Raw genomic sequence first — 17,455 nt, 5'->3', positions numbered from 1 at the left:
TTCAAATTACTATTAAAAGAAAATAGTAGCCTCTTTGGTGGCAAACTGTGCATATGTTTTCCTCTTGTGAGCATATTTAAATTGTGTGGAGAGTGGATGGAGCAGGTTCTTCCCTTTTCATTCAGCCCTAAGAGCAAAGAGGTATGTATCTTGGAGTGTAATGATTAAAACATTTTAATAACGGAGAGAAGAATATTGAATGGAAAAGAGTAAATCTTGTGAAATGCTTATGTACATAATGGCCTGGTCTTGGTTTTTTAAAGGCTAACCTCTTCTTGTTAAGCTCTTACCTAGGGAAATGTTTTGGATGAAGTTTTGAGTTTTATTCTAAAAGCTTATCAGCATTGATTTCCTACCCTTCCCCCCCCCCCCCCCCCCCACACACACACACCAATTCCCTGAGGATATTTGAGAGATTGCTGAGAGGTTGGGTAATGGACCTTTCTCTGAGTGGCATATGGAGATTACACCTAAGACTCCAGTTTTGCTTGCCTTTTCTAGAGTGTTTCTGATCTGTATGGGTGTGACATCTGCTCCTCAATTAACAACATTAGAGATGAGTTGTTAAAGTTGTTACAGCCCTGATTGTTTTGGAAAATTAATCTCTTGTATTGGATATAAGATGTAATTAATAGCTTCAGGATTAGCAACATTTAGTTTAGGGTCTAAAAGCCTTGTTAACCACACCAGTGCAAAAAGACATTTATCAATTCTCTAACCTTTCATCAGTGTGCACCTGTCCTATGGATCAAAATACAATATAGTGCATGTAAATATCCACCAACTTCCTCCAACTTTTTGCCCACCCCCTCTCCGAAAGTGTGATGTGATTTTTATATAGATAGGGAGAGGGAGAGATGGATGGATGTTTTTTGGGGTTGGGTGGGGAGGGAAATAGGCTTTGTAATTTACCTTGACTGCTAATAAATCCTGGCTCTGCCGAATCAAGGAGAGAGATCAGTTCCAAACTTAAGTACGCCTCATGAAATGAGTTGACAGCCTCAGGGCCGGTGCAAGGATATTTTGCGCCCTAGGCAAAACTTCCACCTTGTCCCCCTCCCCCGCCCAAATAAATCACATACATTATACACAATACACGGTCACAGAGTAACATGTTATAATTTAGAATTTGTTTCCGCGCTTTAAGTTTAGCAAATTTAGGAACAAGTTCCTCCAAGTCAATGCTGTGAGCAATGTCATGTTCCAGGGCCGCCCAGAGGATTCAGGGGGCTGGGGGCAAAGCAATTTCGGGGGCCCCTTCCATAAAAAAAAATTGCAATATTATAGTAACATGTATTTGGAAATGTAAGAAAAACTAGTGAAATACATTCAAAAATTAATTTGTAATAATTTGAAAATATACTAAATACATTATTTAAAAACATTAAAAGCTGCAATGGTATGTATACCTTTGCAATTACATAATGGGCTGTTGCTGGGTTATGGTTGGTACCAATGGGCTGTCGCTGCTTGGGGGTGGTGCTGCGTGGGGAGCTGGGCTCTGGGTTCGGGATGCCCGGCTCACGGGCTGGGTTCAGGGCTGTGGGGGGATGGGGTCGGGGGGTGCCTGGCTCAGAGGGGCTGGGCTCGGAGCTGGGGGTCAGGGCTGTGGGGGGGATGGGGTCGGGGGGTGCCTGGCTCAGAGGGGCTGGGCTCGGAGCTGGGGGTCAGGGCTGTGGGGGGGATGGGGTCGGGGGGTTTCCGGCTCAGAGGGGCTGGGCTCGGAGCTGGGGGTCAGGGCTGTGGGGGATGGAGGCCGGGGGGGGTGCCTGGCCCTGGCCCCTTACCATGCCGCTTACCCCCTCTCCCAGAAGCCTCCGACATACTCATGGGGCAGGGGGAGCCTCTGACATATTCGTGTGGGCCCCTGCCGGGCCTGGGGCAAATTGCCCCACTTGCCCCCTCCCCCCCCCGGGTGGCCCTGAACTCCGATACCGGGCATGACAGAGGCTGGAGCAGGGAGAGGGGGGCACTGGGGCGGGGCAGCTCAGCTCTGCAGGCTGCCGTCCTCTCCAGCCGCCCATGCACAAGGGGAGCAGGAGCAGGGACCAGCCAAGGACCAAGGGGGCAGGAGCACAGGCGCCTGAGGCCGAGCTGTGGGGAAGCGCTTATCTTGCCCAAGGCACGGGCATCAGGGTCCTCTTTCTGCCTCCGCTCCACCAGACCGCCGCCTGAGACTCTCTTCTTCTCCGTGCCCCCCGCTGGGGCTGACCGTGGAGGCTAAGCCAGGAGGCAGCCGCCCCTTTCCTCCAGAAGCCCTGCTGTCGCGCCCGTCGCCGGGCTTGTGCCACGTGTGCTAAGCAGAGCTGCGGAGCTCTGCCCAGCCGCCGGCAATGAGAAGAATCACATGGGATGGAGCGGCCGCTGCGCTGGGAGGGAGAGGGAGTCTGAGCCGCCGGCAGGCAGCCCAGGGGTTCCCCTGTGTCCGCGCGCTGCCGGCAGCCGGGAACCCCTGGGCTGCCTGCTGGCGGCTCAGACTCCCTCTACCTCCCAGTGCAGCGGCCGCTGGAACGATGTAAAAAAAAAATTGGGGGTGCCGCTTTTTGGCGCCCCCAAATCTTGGCACCCTAGGCAACCGCCTAGTTGGCCTAAATGGTAGCACCAGCCCTGGACAGCCTCCTTCTTAGAGTCCTGCAATCCAACCTCAACCCAGTGGGACTCAACTACAAGAGTAAGGTCTTGCAGCACTTCTCACCACACACAACATAGCAGAGGGTAGCAGACAGAAGAAGCAGGCTGCTCATCCATTGCTGTACTGACTCTATGGGCAGGAGGAGGCAGGGCTGGCCCACAACATTTTGGCACCTGAAGCGGGGAGCTCAAATTACGCTCCTATGCCCCCTCGCTTGGGCCAAAACTTTGAAAGGTCTCAATTCTGCCTTCTTCCTGTTTTACTCCTCTCATGGTATTGCTCTGCTACCTACTCCAATAAAGGAGAACAAACAACTTAAAATGCCTTGTTCAAAAATTTTAAGTAACATTTAACTTTCAGTCACCTGAACAGCAAATGTAACTTTTCTTGTCTGCATAGTAAACACTGGCATTTTTATCTGTTTGAATAATCAAAGTGGTGCTTTCCGTGCCTTCTTGGTTGCAAAGATTTGAACTGCTTCCTGAAGGTCCACGGTCTGGGCCAGCTCATGCTCTATTGAGATGGTTGCAAGGCCGACCAGTCTCTCCTGTGTCATTGTGGAGCGTAGATGTCTTTTTATTAACTTCACCTTGGAGAAGCTGCGTTCTCCATTGGCAACTGTTTCAGGAAGTGTTAGAAGTATGCGCAGAGCAACAAAAGCATTTGGAAAGAGGGTGGTCATCTTATTTGTGCACATATATTCCAGAACAGCCTTTGGAGTTGATCCTGCAGAAATTTATCTTGAAAGGGCTTTCAGTTCATCACCTAAATCATTCGCATCAATATCACATATGTCATCATGTGTCAACACTGTCTCTAGTGCCCTGCATTGCTGGTGTAGGTCTTCAGGTATAGTGAGGAGTTTTGGAATATCATACAACATCCCAAATATACTGCTGTGTTCCTTGAGCTGCATGAAACGTTCTTCAACTGACTGTATTGCACAATCTAGCACCTGGTTAAAGAATTCAACTTTGAATTGTTGTTTGGGGGTCTCTTACGGGATTATCCCGTGCCTCGTAATCAAAATGTCATAGTCTTCGGTGACTCTTGTATTCTTGAATGGGTGGGAAAATAGCTTCAATGTGAAGTTCCTCTGCCAACTTCTGTGCGCTCTTCAGAACGTTTTTAAATCCCTCATCTGACTGGTAAGACTGTAGGTATGACTTTGCTTTGTCCAGTTGTTCCATTGTTCCAGATATATCAAGGTCAACACCTTGGAGTCTCTTGCTTACAACATTTATTTCAAATGGTATGTCATGCCATAACACTAAGCCACACAGAAATTTGAAGTTATGTATGTTTCTGGTGATTCCATTTCCCCCTGCCACTGTTCTCCCATGAACAGTTCCTGTCATAGCATTATTCTCCATAATGGCAACTATGGCATCTATCTTCCCAATTTGGTGTTTGATAGGCTTTATCGCCTCCACTCGACTTTCCCATCATAGATTCATAGATTCTAGGACTGGAAGGGACCTAGAGAGGTCATCGAGTCCAGTCCCCTGCCCGCATGGCAGGACCAAATACTGTCTAGACCATCCCTGATAGACATTTATCTAACCTACTCTTAAATATCTCCAGAGATGGAGATTCCACAACCTCCCTAGGCAATTTATTCCAGTGTTTAACCACCCTGACAGTTAGGAACTTTTTCCTAATGTCCAACCTAGACCTCCCTTGCTGCAGTTTAATGTGGCACTCGGTTTCAGTGTCAGAGAGGATGTTCCCAGATGTTGCTTCAAAGTTTGCTATCGATGAGTTGATACAGAGAAAAATACATAGATGCTTTGAATTACATTTAAAAAATCAGCAGCCTCACTAGAAGCTGACGCTGCATCACTGACCACCAAGTTCAATGAATGAGAACTGCATGGGACAAAAAAAGCTCAAGGGTTTAACTCTCGGATCCGTGTCTGGAACTCCTCTGTTCTTTCCTCTCATGTTGGCACCATTATCGTAGCCCTGACCTCTCGTGTCCGCTATTGCAATTCCCGTATCTTCCAGCTTTTTAAGAAGCACATTTGTCATACCAGCTCCTGTAGTATCATCAATGTCAATAAATTCTAGAAAATGCTCTCTCACAGTCACTATTGCAGGGACTTTTTCACTAGGTTCTGTTGTTGTTGTTACAAAATGCACCATTAAAGTCATTTGTTCTGTATGGCTGATGTCAGGTGTGCAGTCCAGAATAACAGAGTAATATCTTGCTGACTTCAGATCTGCCACAATCTTGTTTGACTTTTGTTGCCAGTAACTGTATGATCTCATTTTGAATTGTTTTTCCAAGGTAGTGGTGTGTGTACATGTCTTGGGTAGTGACTCTTCTTAGATGCTCCTGGAGTACAGCATCAAACTCAGCCATCAGCTCCACAATTTTAAGGAAGTTTCCATTGTTTGGCACATACTGCGTGGCACTTCAGATCAGCTGTGCTAGGTTTTGGGTAGCAAGCATTCTCACAATGGCAATGAGCCTTTTCAGAACATTTTGCAAGTAAAGAGTCTCTGATGCAATCTTCTCTTGATGCTGATCATCTGTGGTGGCCTTTAACCTTAGTCTCATCTCAAGCTCTTTCCACATATGGAATACTCTGTGCTGATTTGCTGCCTTCTCATGGCATGCCAGATTTTTCCAGTCCTTTGTTCGTGTAGAACCCAATGTGGCTGGAACATTAGACTGGAAGAGTTTGCAACAAAAACAGTGTGCAGCATTGTGGGTTTTTGAGTACATAAGCCATGGTCTCTCCACTTTGTCACCATTGGGGATTTCCTGCCAGTAATGGATGGAAACTTCTATTTTCATTGTCTTTGGGGAACATGAAGTTTTTCACTTGCTGTGGCCCATACAGTACAAGGAAGTCCCTCATGCTACTGCTCAAGTGAGTCCACAGTCCCGGATCATCTAGACTTAAGGAACTAAACTCAGCAGCAGCTGTTTCTTGTGCCTTCACCACACTCATCTCTGATCTACACTTTTTTCTTCAGGAATGTGCATGGTTACATCCATTTGAGATGGAGATATGGATGCTGCAGTAGTCCAAGTCCACTCAGTCCTACTTCTTGTTCAGCCAATCGCTAAGACAAACAAGTTTGTTTACATTTACAGGAGATAATGCTGCCCTCTTCTTACTTACAGTGTCACCAGAAAGTGAGGACAGGCATTTGCATGGCACTTACAATAATAATAATCCCTATTACTTGAAATATGTTTTTCCAAAATTGTTTTGAAAGAAGCTTAAACATAATTATGTTCAGATTAAAAGGAAGTTGTACTGCAGTTCTAGGGAGTATATATGTTATGGATATTTCCCCACCTAATCATTAAAAGATTGTTCATAACAATTTAATTTGTAAGACTAAAGATATAAAAAGTGCAAACTCCATATTATCAAATGTCAACTAAGGCTGACTTCCGGCTCACCAAAGAATCCACTATGCTAATAAAGTCAGACTTCAGTAGCTAAAGGAACTCCGCTGTGTAGTTTAAAGATGTAAAGATCAAATTTACTAATATCAGAAAATTACTCAATTTATTTTTCACACTTCAGCCCAAGTGTGCGCTCCTGACTTGACAATGCACGGTATCGTATGGGTATGCAGTTTGAGTATCCACATGTCAGCTTGGCTTGTGCACTTATCAGATATTTCATACATGTTTTTGAAAATGTGGGCCACCATATCATATTCCTACTCCTACTGTGTAGACATGGTGATCACTGCAAATGTGTTTTGGTTGAGGGTTGCGCTATTGCCAACTCGAAGCATTAAAAAATGAGTAATCATGAGTAGCTTAAAAATAGTGGTATTTTAAAAATTACTAATAAATTGTGGGTTCTTATTCTTTGCCTACTGGTTTTGAAGCCTTTAGGTTGCACTTGGGTTATGTTTTCAAGCTTCTCTCCCTAATCATGAGGGCTAGAACATTTTTTAAAGCTGAGTATCAGAGGGGTAGCCGTGTTAGTCTGGATCTGTAAAAGCAGCAAAGATAGGGTTACCATATTTCCACAAGCAAAAAAGAGGACACTGGGGGGGAGGGGCCCCGCCCCCATCCACTTCCTCCCACTTCCCACCCCCTGATTGCCCCCCTCAGAACTCCCAACCCCCCCCCCCCGTTCCTTGTCCCCTGACTGCCCCCTCCTGGGACCCCTGCCACTATCTAAGCCGCCCTGCTTCTTGTCCCCTGACTGCCCCCTCCTGAGAACCCCCCCACCCTCACTGCCCCCCTACGACTCTACCTGTCCCCTGACTGCCCCGACCCTTATCCACACCCCCACCCCATATTCACACCCTCGCCCCCAGACAGACCCCCGGGGACTCCCATGCCCTATCCAACTGCTCCCCGCCCCCTGACAGGACCCCCAGAACTCCCCACCCATCCAACCCCCTCTGCTACCTGCCTGCCTCGACCCCTCTCCACACCCCTGCCCTCCTGACAGCCCCCCCAGAACCCCAGACCCATCTAACCCCCCTGCTCCCTGTCCCTGACTGTCCCAACCCCTCTCCACACCCCTGCCCCCCTGACAGCCCCCCCCAAACTCCCGACCCATCCAACCCCCCCTCCCTGTCCCCTGACTAGGGCCAGCTTTAAAGAGCCCAGAAATCGGGCGGAGCTCCGGCTGGGGTTGCGGGGCTTGGGGCTGGGCTGGAGGTGCTGGGCCGGCGCGCTCGGCCGGAACCGGGGCTGCCGCCCTGGGGCCCGAGCCAGGCTGGAGCTGCTGGGGCTGCCAGGCGCCGCCCGGGCCGCAGGGAGCCGCTCGGCCAGGGCCGCGCCCCCCCGGAGCTCTCCTCCTCGCGCCCCCCCACCCCAGTTTACCTGCTGCTGCCTCCCGCTTGCCCCTGCTTCTTTTCAGACTTCCCGCGAAGATCTGATTCGCGGGAAGCAGGGGAGGGGGAGGAGCAGGTGGGCGGAGCGTTCAGGGGAGTGGAGGAGGGGGAAGACAGCTGCGGGGCCGGACAGCGTGGTAAGGCTGCAGGGCATGGGGGGAGCCGGGAAGGGGCTTTGGGTGCCCAGCGGCGCTTGGCCGCCGCTTTTCTGTCTATAAATAGCCGACCGGGGGGAAATCCTGGACATTTTTAGATTTTTTTTTTTTTTTTTTTTAAATCCCCCCCGGACGGCTATTTATAGACCGAAAAGCCGGACATGTCCGGGGAAATCCGGACATATGGTAGCCCTAAGCAAAGAGTCCTGTGGCACCTTATAGACTAACAGACGTATTGGAGCATGAGCTTTCGTGGGTGAATACCCACTTCATCGGATGCATCCAACGAAGTGGGTATTCACCCACGAAAGCTCATGCTCCAATACTTCTGTTAGTCTATAAGGTGCCACAGGACTTTTAAAGCTGAGGCTCGCATGTAGTCAATTGACTGTAGGATCAGGAGCTCCCAAGAAAAACACTCATGCATGTTGGCAACACTGCTTTTCATCTTGTTTCAACCTCTTTCAAATCCCATAGGTCCAGCCTGTTTCTGTTGTGGTGGCACTTAAAGACCCCAAACAGGATTAAATCCCCATTGTACAAACAAATAACACTGACAGTCCCTGCCTAAAAACTAGATTGTGATTTTTCTGAGACATTAGGCAAGGGTCAGGGGAGGGCAGGTAGGAATAGTAAAGGTGTGTTTACATAAGTTAGTAAGAAGTGGTTACTGGCCTGGCGTGCAGAATGTAAAAATCTTAATTAAAACAATAATTAAATTAAAATTTAAATAATGCTTTATCCTGTACTATCTTAAAATGAACTTCTGGCCCATTCTCTGTCACTCCTTTTCCTAAAACATCCCTGCTTCTCCAATGGATTTCCTTAATTCATTTTTAGTGTTATAATTGTGGCAGGGCCTTTCTTGTTTGCATTGGTGAGGGGACAAATATTTTTTCCTTCCACTTCTTAGAGTTCAAGTTTTTTACATGACCTGTCCATTCTAAATCACAAAAATCAAGTAATTTGTTTTTTAAACAATAAAGTTGTTGTACTTATTTTCTTATCTGCTTGTGTATTGTTCTAGTGTGTCTTACTGGATTTTGCCAAATATAGAAAATAATTTGACAGTTTAAATAGAAAGGTACTTTTCATACTGTTTTGTATTCTTGAATATTCTCTCCTGCTCAAGGAAGCATGATGCACCTCCTTCCTAAGTACCAAGTGGTGAAAAAGAATTAACTGAAATAAAATTATTAATTCCTAGCTCTCAGATGTTAAAAACTGATTGTAAACATCAGTACTGCACTGTAAAAATAAATGTATTATGCAACTACTGCGTTCTTTCATTGCAGTATATTATTACATCACAGATGAATTTTAGTGGAAGTGCTGTATGTTGCAAATCATCAAATTAGTGGCTAGTACTCTGCATTATTCAAATTATTTATGATTGAGGAAGTAGATTTGGGAAGTTAATTAAAACTTGGCTTCATTATTCATGAAGTACTACTGAATATTTGAATAGTCTACTCATTAAACTAGCTCTACAACACTGATTATCAGGTTAGCAAGTCACTATAAACATCACATGTTTAATTGAGCCAATTTATTTTCCTAAGTGTCTTTTAAAGGGCACAGTTTGTTGCCTCTACAGAAAACAATACATCATTAGGAATAATTACCTGTCATGTATAACGACTGGGAGATGCAAATAGATTAATTAGCTGTCAATCAGTGCTGGACTGCAGCTGGTGTTTCTGAAAAACCAGCAGCAAAAAATTCTAGAGCTTATTAAAATAGACAGATTTTTTTTTTTTTTTTTTTTTTTTTTTTTTTTTAAATAGAGTGTTCAGACTTGCTAGGTTTTATTGCAGTCTTTGGTGCAATATGAACTTTTTACAAGAGCTCATCCTAAATTTATTTAATATTTGGAATTATGGACTATTTGGTTAATTCATTTTGTGTTGAATGAAGATCCAATAATATTATCATATTAATAAAACTGTTTAGATGTCAGATTTTGTTAGCCAGGCTTTTTTGTCTCAATTTTTGAGACCCCATTTGAGTGAGCAGGCTAGTAACCCGAGCTCTTTCCTTTTCAGCAGATGTAAGCAATTCCTGATCAATACTAGAGTAATAATTATTACATTACACACTTGGTCTCAGTATATACCTTGGGGGCAGCTGTCTTTATTAGCAGCTATCAAATACTACTGATCACAATTCGGCATAGTTTTTGTTTTAGAATTAATCAGAATAAAATAAGCATAGCCTGAGTTTTAAGTTTTTTGTTAAACTTCCCTCAGTTGGTAACTGGTACATTGCAGATCAATAAAAAGGTAGTGAGAAACTAGGGCTAAACTCAGCCGAAGTTCATTCCAAGCTGATGTGGTACGATCCTTTTTGCTGAGGCACCTGGTTGGGAATTTATTTGGGGTTTGCAGCCACTGAAGTGATAGAAGCTGAGTGCAAGAGAATCACAGTATTCATTGTGTTGGTAGAAAGTGCTAATAAAGTGTTTGGCATTCTTTGCCATCAAATTCATGGTTGAACATTTGTTGCTTCTAAAAGAAGCCATAGCCATTCTGTCTGAATTACGGTGCCAAGTGGTTGATAGCAATTAAGAGTAATTCGTGAAAGGATTAAATGTGTTTGAGGAAAGGTGATATTCAATCATTTTATGTTAAACAGGGAAGCTTTTAAGATTAAGTAAATTTGTCAGTTTTTCAATTCTCTTAAAACAAACAAACAAAAAAAAGTGACGTGGGAGACTGCATATGATTCCTTTGTGACTTTGTGTAATTTTTTCAGTAACATATCTGTGATTTGTAATGGTGCAACTGGCAAAGCAATTTGTATGAGGACTTCTAGTTTTACATTTGTGTTTAGCTCTAGAACTCTAAAGCCTTTGTATGAATATACCATGTAGCTAATAGAAGAGAACCAAAGTCAATGCCCAAAACCATAAAGGAACACTTATTTATCCTTTTGTTTTTATTAATATAAAATCCTCCACCTGGAGCTTGATGATTGTATGTTGCAGTTGCACCTAAAGGTTTCAGTCCGGTTTGGACCCCTTGTGCTAGGCACTGTACAAACATAATAAATAACAGTCCCTACCCAAAAGAGCTTACAAACTAAAAGTCAAGATGTAAACAATGGATGGGGCAAACAAATGGGGTGAGGGATAGGATGAGTGGATGAGGGTGGAGTAACCAAAAATAAGTCATTTTAATAATAGCCAAAGACTAGATTTTCATATGTTTATACAACTGCTAGCATATCAGAAACCTCACTCAGGATTATTGGGATGTATTGGTCTATGGTAATATAAATATTAAGTAATAATTTAGCTCATCTTGAAGATGTAGGATGATCTTGTGATTAAAATGTAGGACTGAGCATTAGGAAACCTCAAGTTCTATTTCTGGCTCTGCTGTAGGCTTCCTCTTTAGTTTTCTGGGCAAGTTTCAGGCTGTGAGTGTTTGTATTCCCTTATGACAGGAGTATTGAATCTTAAATCATTATTCATACACTGCTTTGAGATTCCCAGATGGAAGGAGCTATAGAAATGCAAAGGATTAATATTTTGTTATTACCATCATATTTTAAATATTTTAAAGATGACTCTGTTTTATGCAACAGATGAAGTCAACTGAATTAAAAATAGACTGTCAGTCTAATTAACGTGGTTGGTTCACTGGTGGAACATCAGCCAGTCTCACCCATGCCATCAACACTGACTAATTTTAAGTTTAATCCTTTTAAAAAAAAAATCTAGTGAAGAAGAGGAGGAACTGGCACAGACATGACTACACAGAGTTTGATGATGGTTCCAAACCAGTCCAAGCTGGAACACGGACTTTCGTTAAACAACTGCGGGCTCGCTCATTCCCAAGGTATGGAAACTTGCTTAGAAGTCAAATCATAAAAAGGGGGAAAACCTTGGGTATTGATCATGTCTAAAAAGTCTTCCTAACGTGCCTCCACAAAAACACCACCATCACAAAAAAACCCCTTCTTACATGTCTGAGATCTAATTTTTTTTCATCCAGCGTTTCATATCCATATATTTGCCTTCAAGGCACCTTGTTGTAGCATCCATCAATCAAATTACTACACATGGATGTAATTTCTTATGAAGTCTATCACTACCAACCCATATTGTTAGGTGTGTTGCCTCTTCAGCATTTTCATCCTGCCTGGTCCAGGAAACAAGAGACTCAGAAATCACTTCCCATTTTCTCTCTCTAATGTAGACCACAAACATCGGAACAGTGGTTTATCTAGTCCCAGATGGTTCAGAAGAGGGTGAAGGAGATCCCTTGGTGCACAGTTATGTAATAACCTGGTCATAAAAGAAATTTCTTCCTTATTCCAGCAGTTAAGAGTTGGCTTACTCTCTAAAGCAAGATGACTTGTATCCCTTTTAAAAGAAAATGCTTTTTATTCTAATATATCAATATGTTGTCCTTATCCGTATAAGTGACTTTTTTTGAATCCTCCTAAACTCTTGGCTTCAATGACATTTTATAGCAGAGTTCCCCAGATTAATTATACCTATAAACATAGACTCATCGACTTTAAGGTCAGAAGGGACCATTATGATCATCTAGTCTGACCTCCCGCATGATGCAGGCCACAAAATCTGACCCACCCACTCCTGGAATAATTCTCTCCCTTGACTCAGCTGTTGAAGTCCCCAAATCATGATTTAAAGACTTCAAGTCGCAGAGAATCCTCCAGCAAGCGACCCCTGCCCCATGCTGCGGAGGAAGGCGAAAAACCTCCAGGGCCTCTGCCAATCTACCCTGGAGGAAAATTCCTTCCCGACCCCAAATATGGCGATCAGCAGAACCCCGAGCATGCGGGCATGATTCTCCAGCCAGACCCACATTGACCATTGATACTAATTACCAGCGATGGCATGTTATTGACCTATTGACTAAAATCACGTTATCCCATCAAACCATCCCCTCCATAAACTTATCAAGCTTAATCTTAAAGCCAGAGAGGTCTTTCGCCCCCACTATTTCCCTCGGAAGGCTGTTCCAGAACTTCACCCCTCTGACGGTTAGAAACAGTCGTCTAATTTCAAGCCTAAACTTCCCGACGGCCAGTTTATATCCATTTGTTCTCATGTCCACATTAGTACTGAGCTGAAATAATTCCTCTCCCTCCCTGGTATTTATCCCTCTGATATATTTAAAGAGAGCAATCATATCCCCCCTCAGCCTTCTAAACATGTACTTCCTTGATTTGGTTTTACATTCGTTGTCTTTTAGTTTCATTAAATGTAATTAGCAGGCTTACCTTTACCTTGAGTGCTTAATTTAATACAATTGTATCCACTTATTTTAATTTGCTTTATATTCGCTATGTAACTCTAATAAGATGTTTCCTTGAAACCCAACAAAGCTTTTGTTAATTTCTCTTTCAAACAGGTTTACTGTTTTTTTTTTTGTTTTTTTTTTTTTCCCCAGTGCTAATATTTTGTTTCTTCCTCCCCCCTCCCAGTGCTGATGAAATCATTTTGAAAATGCATGGCAGCCAGCTGACACAAAGATACCTGGAGAAACATGGGTTTGATGTCCCTATTATGGTTCCTAAATTAGACGGTCTTGGGCTCAGACTCCCTCCCCCTACTTTCTCCGTTTTGGATGTGGAACGCTATGTAGGTAAGGGACTTCCTGGAATATGTGTGAATGCTTCAGTGTAGAGTGAATTAAATACAATAAATATTTACGTGGTTACAACAATTAAAGGATACTATATGCCTAATCTAAATTGAACAGTTCTTACCAGAAGGTTGGCAAGGGTAAATTAGACCTACCAATTTGGGTTTTGTGTATGGGTATGCATGTGACAATTGTATGCCCATAGCTCTCAACATTCACACCTGGCAACTTGTGGCACAAGCTATCAAAATGTGTGATGACTGAAATGTTGAACAGCTGTATTTTGTTCTGCAACACACCATAAGCAACAGATTGTAATGGTTTTTGAGGATGTTTTCTTACACTGTGAATCAGATAAGCTAGTTTTGCAATCTGTACTCTAATGATGGGGATGGGGGGCTTTGTTACAGATTTTAAAAATGGTTTGTCGCACAGTGAGAACATCTTTTAAAGGGTTTTACATTTACCAATCATCGGTTGCTGATGGTGCATTGCACAACAAAGCTTTTGCATATGTGAGGGTGTCCTTAGGGTGTCTGGGGTATTGGGGAGAAGGTCCTTGCCTGGGCTTCTTATGTGGCTGCGGGGGTGGGGGTGAATTTAGGGAGAGAGGGATGCTACCTTCCCAGCTGCTCCAAAATACCATCTCCCCACCTACACTGTTAATACATGGAGGTTATAGCTGCTGCTTGAGTCCAGGGACTCCCAGCTGCTGCATCTCTGGAACCCCCTGCTCCTCTCTGCCCCTTCCCCTCCAAGGAGCAGAGCAGCCTGAGAGGGAAGGAGAGGAGCAGACAGTAGGTTTCAGATAGGTGAGGAGGGAGGGAGGTAGCTGCAGGGCAGAAGTATTCACAGTTGGCGGATGAGGGAACAGGAGGAGACTGAAAGCTCAGGGTCAGATCAGCTTCCTCCCTCCTCACCTCTCTTATATCTGTAAACAGTTGTTGGCTCCTCAGTCTATGTGATCCTTCCCTTTATAAGCTTTTTTTCTGCTCCTTGGAGGAGTGGGGGAGAAGTTCAGGGAGCACCATAGCTTCAGCAGGAGCATTTAGTCTTCCGTCAGGCTTGCTGGGCAGTCTCTAACCACCTCAGGACCACCTGAATATGTATTTCAGTGGGACAGTGAGACTGAGCCAGCTGCAGTGTGGAATGTGCTGCATAATATACTACAGCTAAGAGTTTTCTGTGTGCCTTGTATCATCTCTTGTGTTCTTTTGGTAGCATATTGAAATGCACTACAAACAGGACTTTTGTGCTTATCAGTGTTTTAAGACTCCATTAGAATACACTATGTGCAGTATACTGAATGACCTGACCATATACTGATTACTCAGTCCCCTTATTGATTGCTCATGGTTGCTCGGAAGAATAGCTGGCATTTCAACAATTCTGTGACTTTATTTTGGAAGTCTGGCTATTCCGGGGCTATCCCTCCACCCCACACACACTTCCACACACTCAGTTTGGCACATCAGTTTCCCTGGTTCTTTTTCAAGGAGTGTCCGTGTGTGTGCTCCACTTTAGGTGAATGTGTGTGTCTGCACCTGTGATTGGAGAATTTCAGTGGCAGTGCCCATTTGGGCATAAGCTTTTGTGGGTAAAAACCTCACTTCTTCGGATGCATCCGAAGAAGTGAGGTTTTTACCCACAAAAGCTTATGCCCAAATAAATCTGTTAGTCTTTAAGGTGCCACCAGACTCCTTGTTGTTTTTGTAGATGCAGACTAACACGGCTACCCCCTGATACTTAGTGCCCATTTGGGTCACACATGTGCTCTCCCCGTCTTGTGCCACTCCTGGCGGCTACATAGCGCTATGCGACCAAACCAGTCTCAATTTCTTTTCATCTGTCCTTGAGCTGTTCATGGTAGCGCCTCTTTGCTTGCTTCACGTTTACCTCTGAGAGTTAGTGTTTATATAGTTTTAGAGTAGAGTTAGTTAACTATAGCTACCCTCCTCTCTCATCGTTTATTTTCTTTCATCCTTAGTGTACTTTTAACCTTCTTCACTTGGGGGAAGGCTACTGACAGGGGCATGCCCGGATCCCTGGGATTTAAACAATGCCTTTCTTACTGGGAGGCAATCCCGGTCAGTGATGGGCATTCTCAGTGTGTCCAGTGTCTGGGTGAGACACACGTACCTCAGAAGTGCCCCCATTGCCACAACCTCGAGGCTTGCACCAGAAAATCAGGGGACTTAAGTTGAAACTTATCCTGATGGAAAAGTCACTGCACCTGGCTTCTGACCCCCAGACCACTTTGCACCCTGGACACCAGTCTTCGCCAATCCCAGTGACAGCCTCTGGCAGACATTCCCCACCACCTTCAAAAAGGAAGTCCTCTAAAAAGGTGGACAAAAAGCAGGCAACAACCTCCCCTACCAGGGAACCAGCTAAAAAGGAAAAAAAAAAACCCGGCTCATTCAACACTCTTGGTACCGACCACAGTGCTGTTGAGCCCCTCCAAGTGGGCAGGATCCTCCAATACTGCTGGTACCACGAAAGCCAAAGACCCTAAGGGGGTGGTCTCTGAGAGGAGTGGCAAAGAGAAGCTTACCACCTCCTCCATGGTACTGATGGAGCCGCTTAAATGTGTGGCATTGGGCAGCTTAGCATTGCTGTAGTCTGCTGCGTGATGTACCAGTCACCTAGTGCATAGCACAGCCAGATCAGTACCGACAACCGCTACAACTTCAGCGGCACCAACAAAAACATCCTCGGTACCGATGCTTGTGGTACCTCAGCAATTCCTTTTCCACAAGGACCTTCCAATTTCTGCAACACCAGAATCTCCCCTTCTTGGTACTGATATTACTCAGCATTCTTGATACAGTGCCAATCTACACCCCCATCCAGATAGGCCCCTCCTTTCTCCAGTGAGGAGGAGGATAAGGAGGAAGGGGGACATTTACTTCTCATCCATTCAGGCAACCACCAGACCTGGTCCACTGGAACAACCCACGTATCACCCCAGGGTTAACACCCATTGGTGGTATGGACATCCATGGATGCCACCACCAATACCATTCCCACTGCAGTGGCCTTATTGGGATCCATAGGCTGCATACAGGCAACACTATTCTAGGACTTCTAGCACTCACAGGGAGAGACTGAGATGCTCACCATCCTCGGTAGGTGGACCCTTTTGATCAGGAAGTCACCCTACCGACCAATATCTCTTCATCCTCTCTGGATGAAGCCGTCATGCCTCCTCCACCCCCAATAGCTGATGACTTTAGACAATTCCAGGAGCTATTTAAAAGGATTGCTTACTCACTCAAGATACCCTTGGAAGAGGTTGCAGAGTCTCAACACAAGCTGTTGGACATTTTACAAACATCAACCTCATCGAAGATTGCGCTCCCCCTAAATGAGGCACCCATGGATCCAGCCAAGATAATCTGGCAGGCCCCCTGCAATGATGCCACCCACCTGTCAGAGATAAGAAGTACAAAGTCCCCTCTAAGGGTCCACAAGATATCACTACAAATACTCAGAAGAAAATCCATAGACATAGGACCAAATCCTGCAGAGAATTAAGCATGTGTGTATCTTTAAGCATGCAAGAAGTCCAGTGGGATTACTCCATGCTTAGTTATTCATATGCTTAAACCTTTGCTGGATCAGGGCTATAAGCTTCATTATTGCTTGTAGAAAATTTGTAGTAGACATTGAGTTAAGTGCTCAGATACTGTGGTGATGACTACTATAGAAATATATACAAATAAATGTATTCTTGATAACTTCCTCCTACCCTCTCTTCCTTTCGGTGACAGAAGCCACAAAACCAAGCATATGAACCAGCTAGTCATGTTAGGTTCCTCCTTTTCCTTTTGGTTAACCACAGAAGTGGTGACTTATTTTATTTTTAGATTAGGTTCAGTTATATTCTTAAATAACAGTAACAAATTATATCTAGATAAGATCTTGGTTTACTCTTGTTCCTCTTTGTTTTGGGGAGGGTGGGGTAGTGGAGTTCATTTGTGTACAAATGGATTGTCATATCTTGCAGAAAATATTAAACATATGTCTTGTTAAAATGTTAATTTTTTCTTATTTTTACAGGTGGCGACAAAGTAATAGATGTAATTGATGTGGCAAGGCAGGCAGACAGTAAAATGAAGCTTCATAATTATATTAAGTATTTCATGAATCCTGATCGACCAAAAGTATTAAATGTGATCAGTCTGGAGTTTTCAGACACAAAGTGAGTAAATGACTTTGAG

General features: G+C 44.3%; 1 protein-coding gene across 1 annotated transcript in view; it reads left to right on the top strand.

Moving 5' to 3' along the window:
* The window catches only part of KDM7A (lysine demethylase 7A), a 97,962-nt gene that overhangs the window by 32,398 nt on the left and 48,109 nt on the right, over window positions 1-17,455 (top strand). Inside the window, exons 3-5 of the mRNA XM_065413755.1 lie at window positions 11,336-11,453; window positions 13,072-13,232; window positions 17,295-17,436. Coding sequence (XP_065269827.1) covers window positions 11,336-11,453; window positions 13,072-13,232; window positions 17,295-17,436 — 421 coding nt within the window. The remainder of the gene's footprint in view (window positions 1-11,335; window positions 11,454-13,071; window positions 13,233-17,294; window positions 17,437-17,455) is intronic.

Source organism: Emys orbicularis, chromosome 1 (genome assembly GCF_028017835.1).
Source record: "Emys orbicularis isolate rEmyOrb1 chromosome 1, rEmyOrb1.hap1, whole genome shotgun sequence".
In the NCBI taxonomy this organism is placed as follows: domain Eukaryota; kingdom Metazoa; phylum Chordata; order Testudines; family Emydidae; genus Emys; species Emys orbicularis.
The sequence above is the reverse complement of the archived record's forward strand: the minus strand, read 5'-3'. Positions and strand labels throughout refer to the sequence as shown.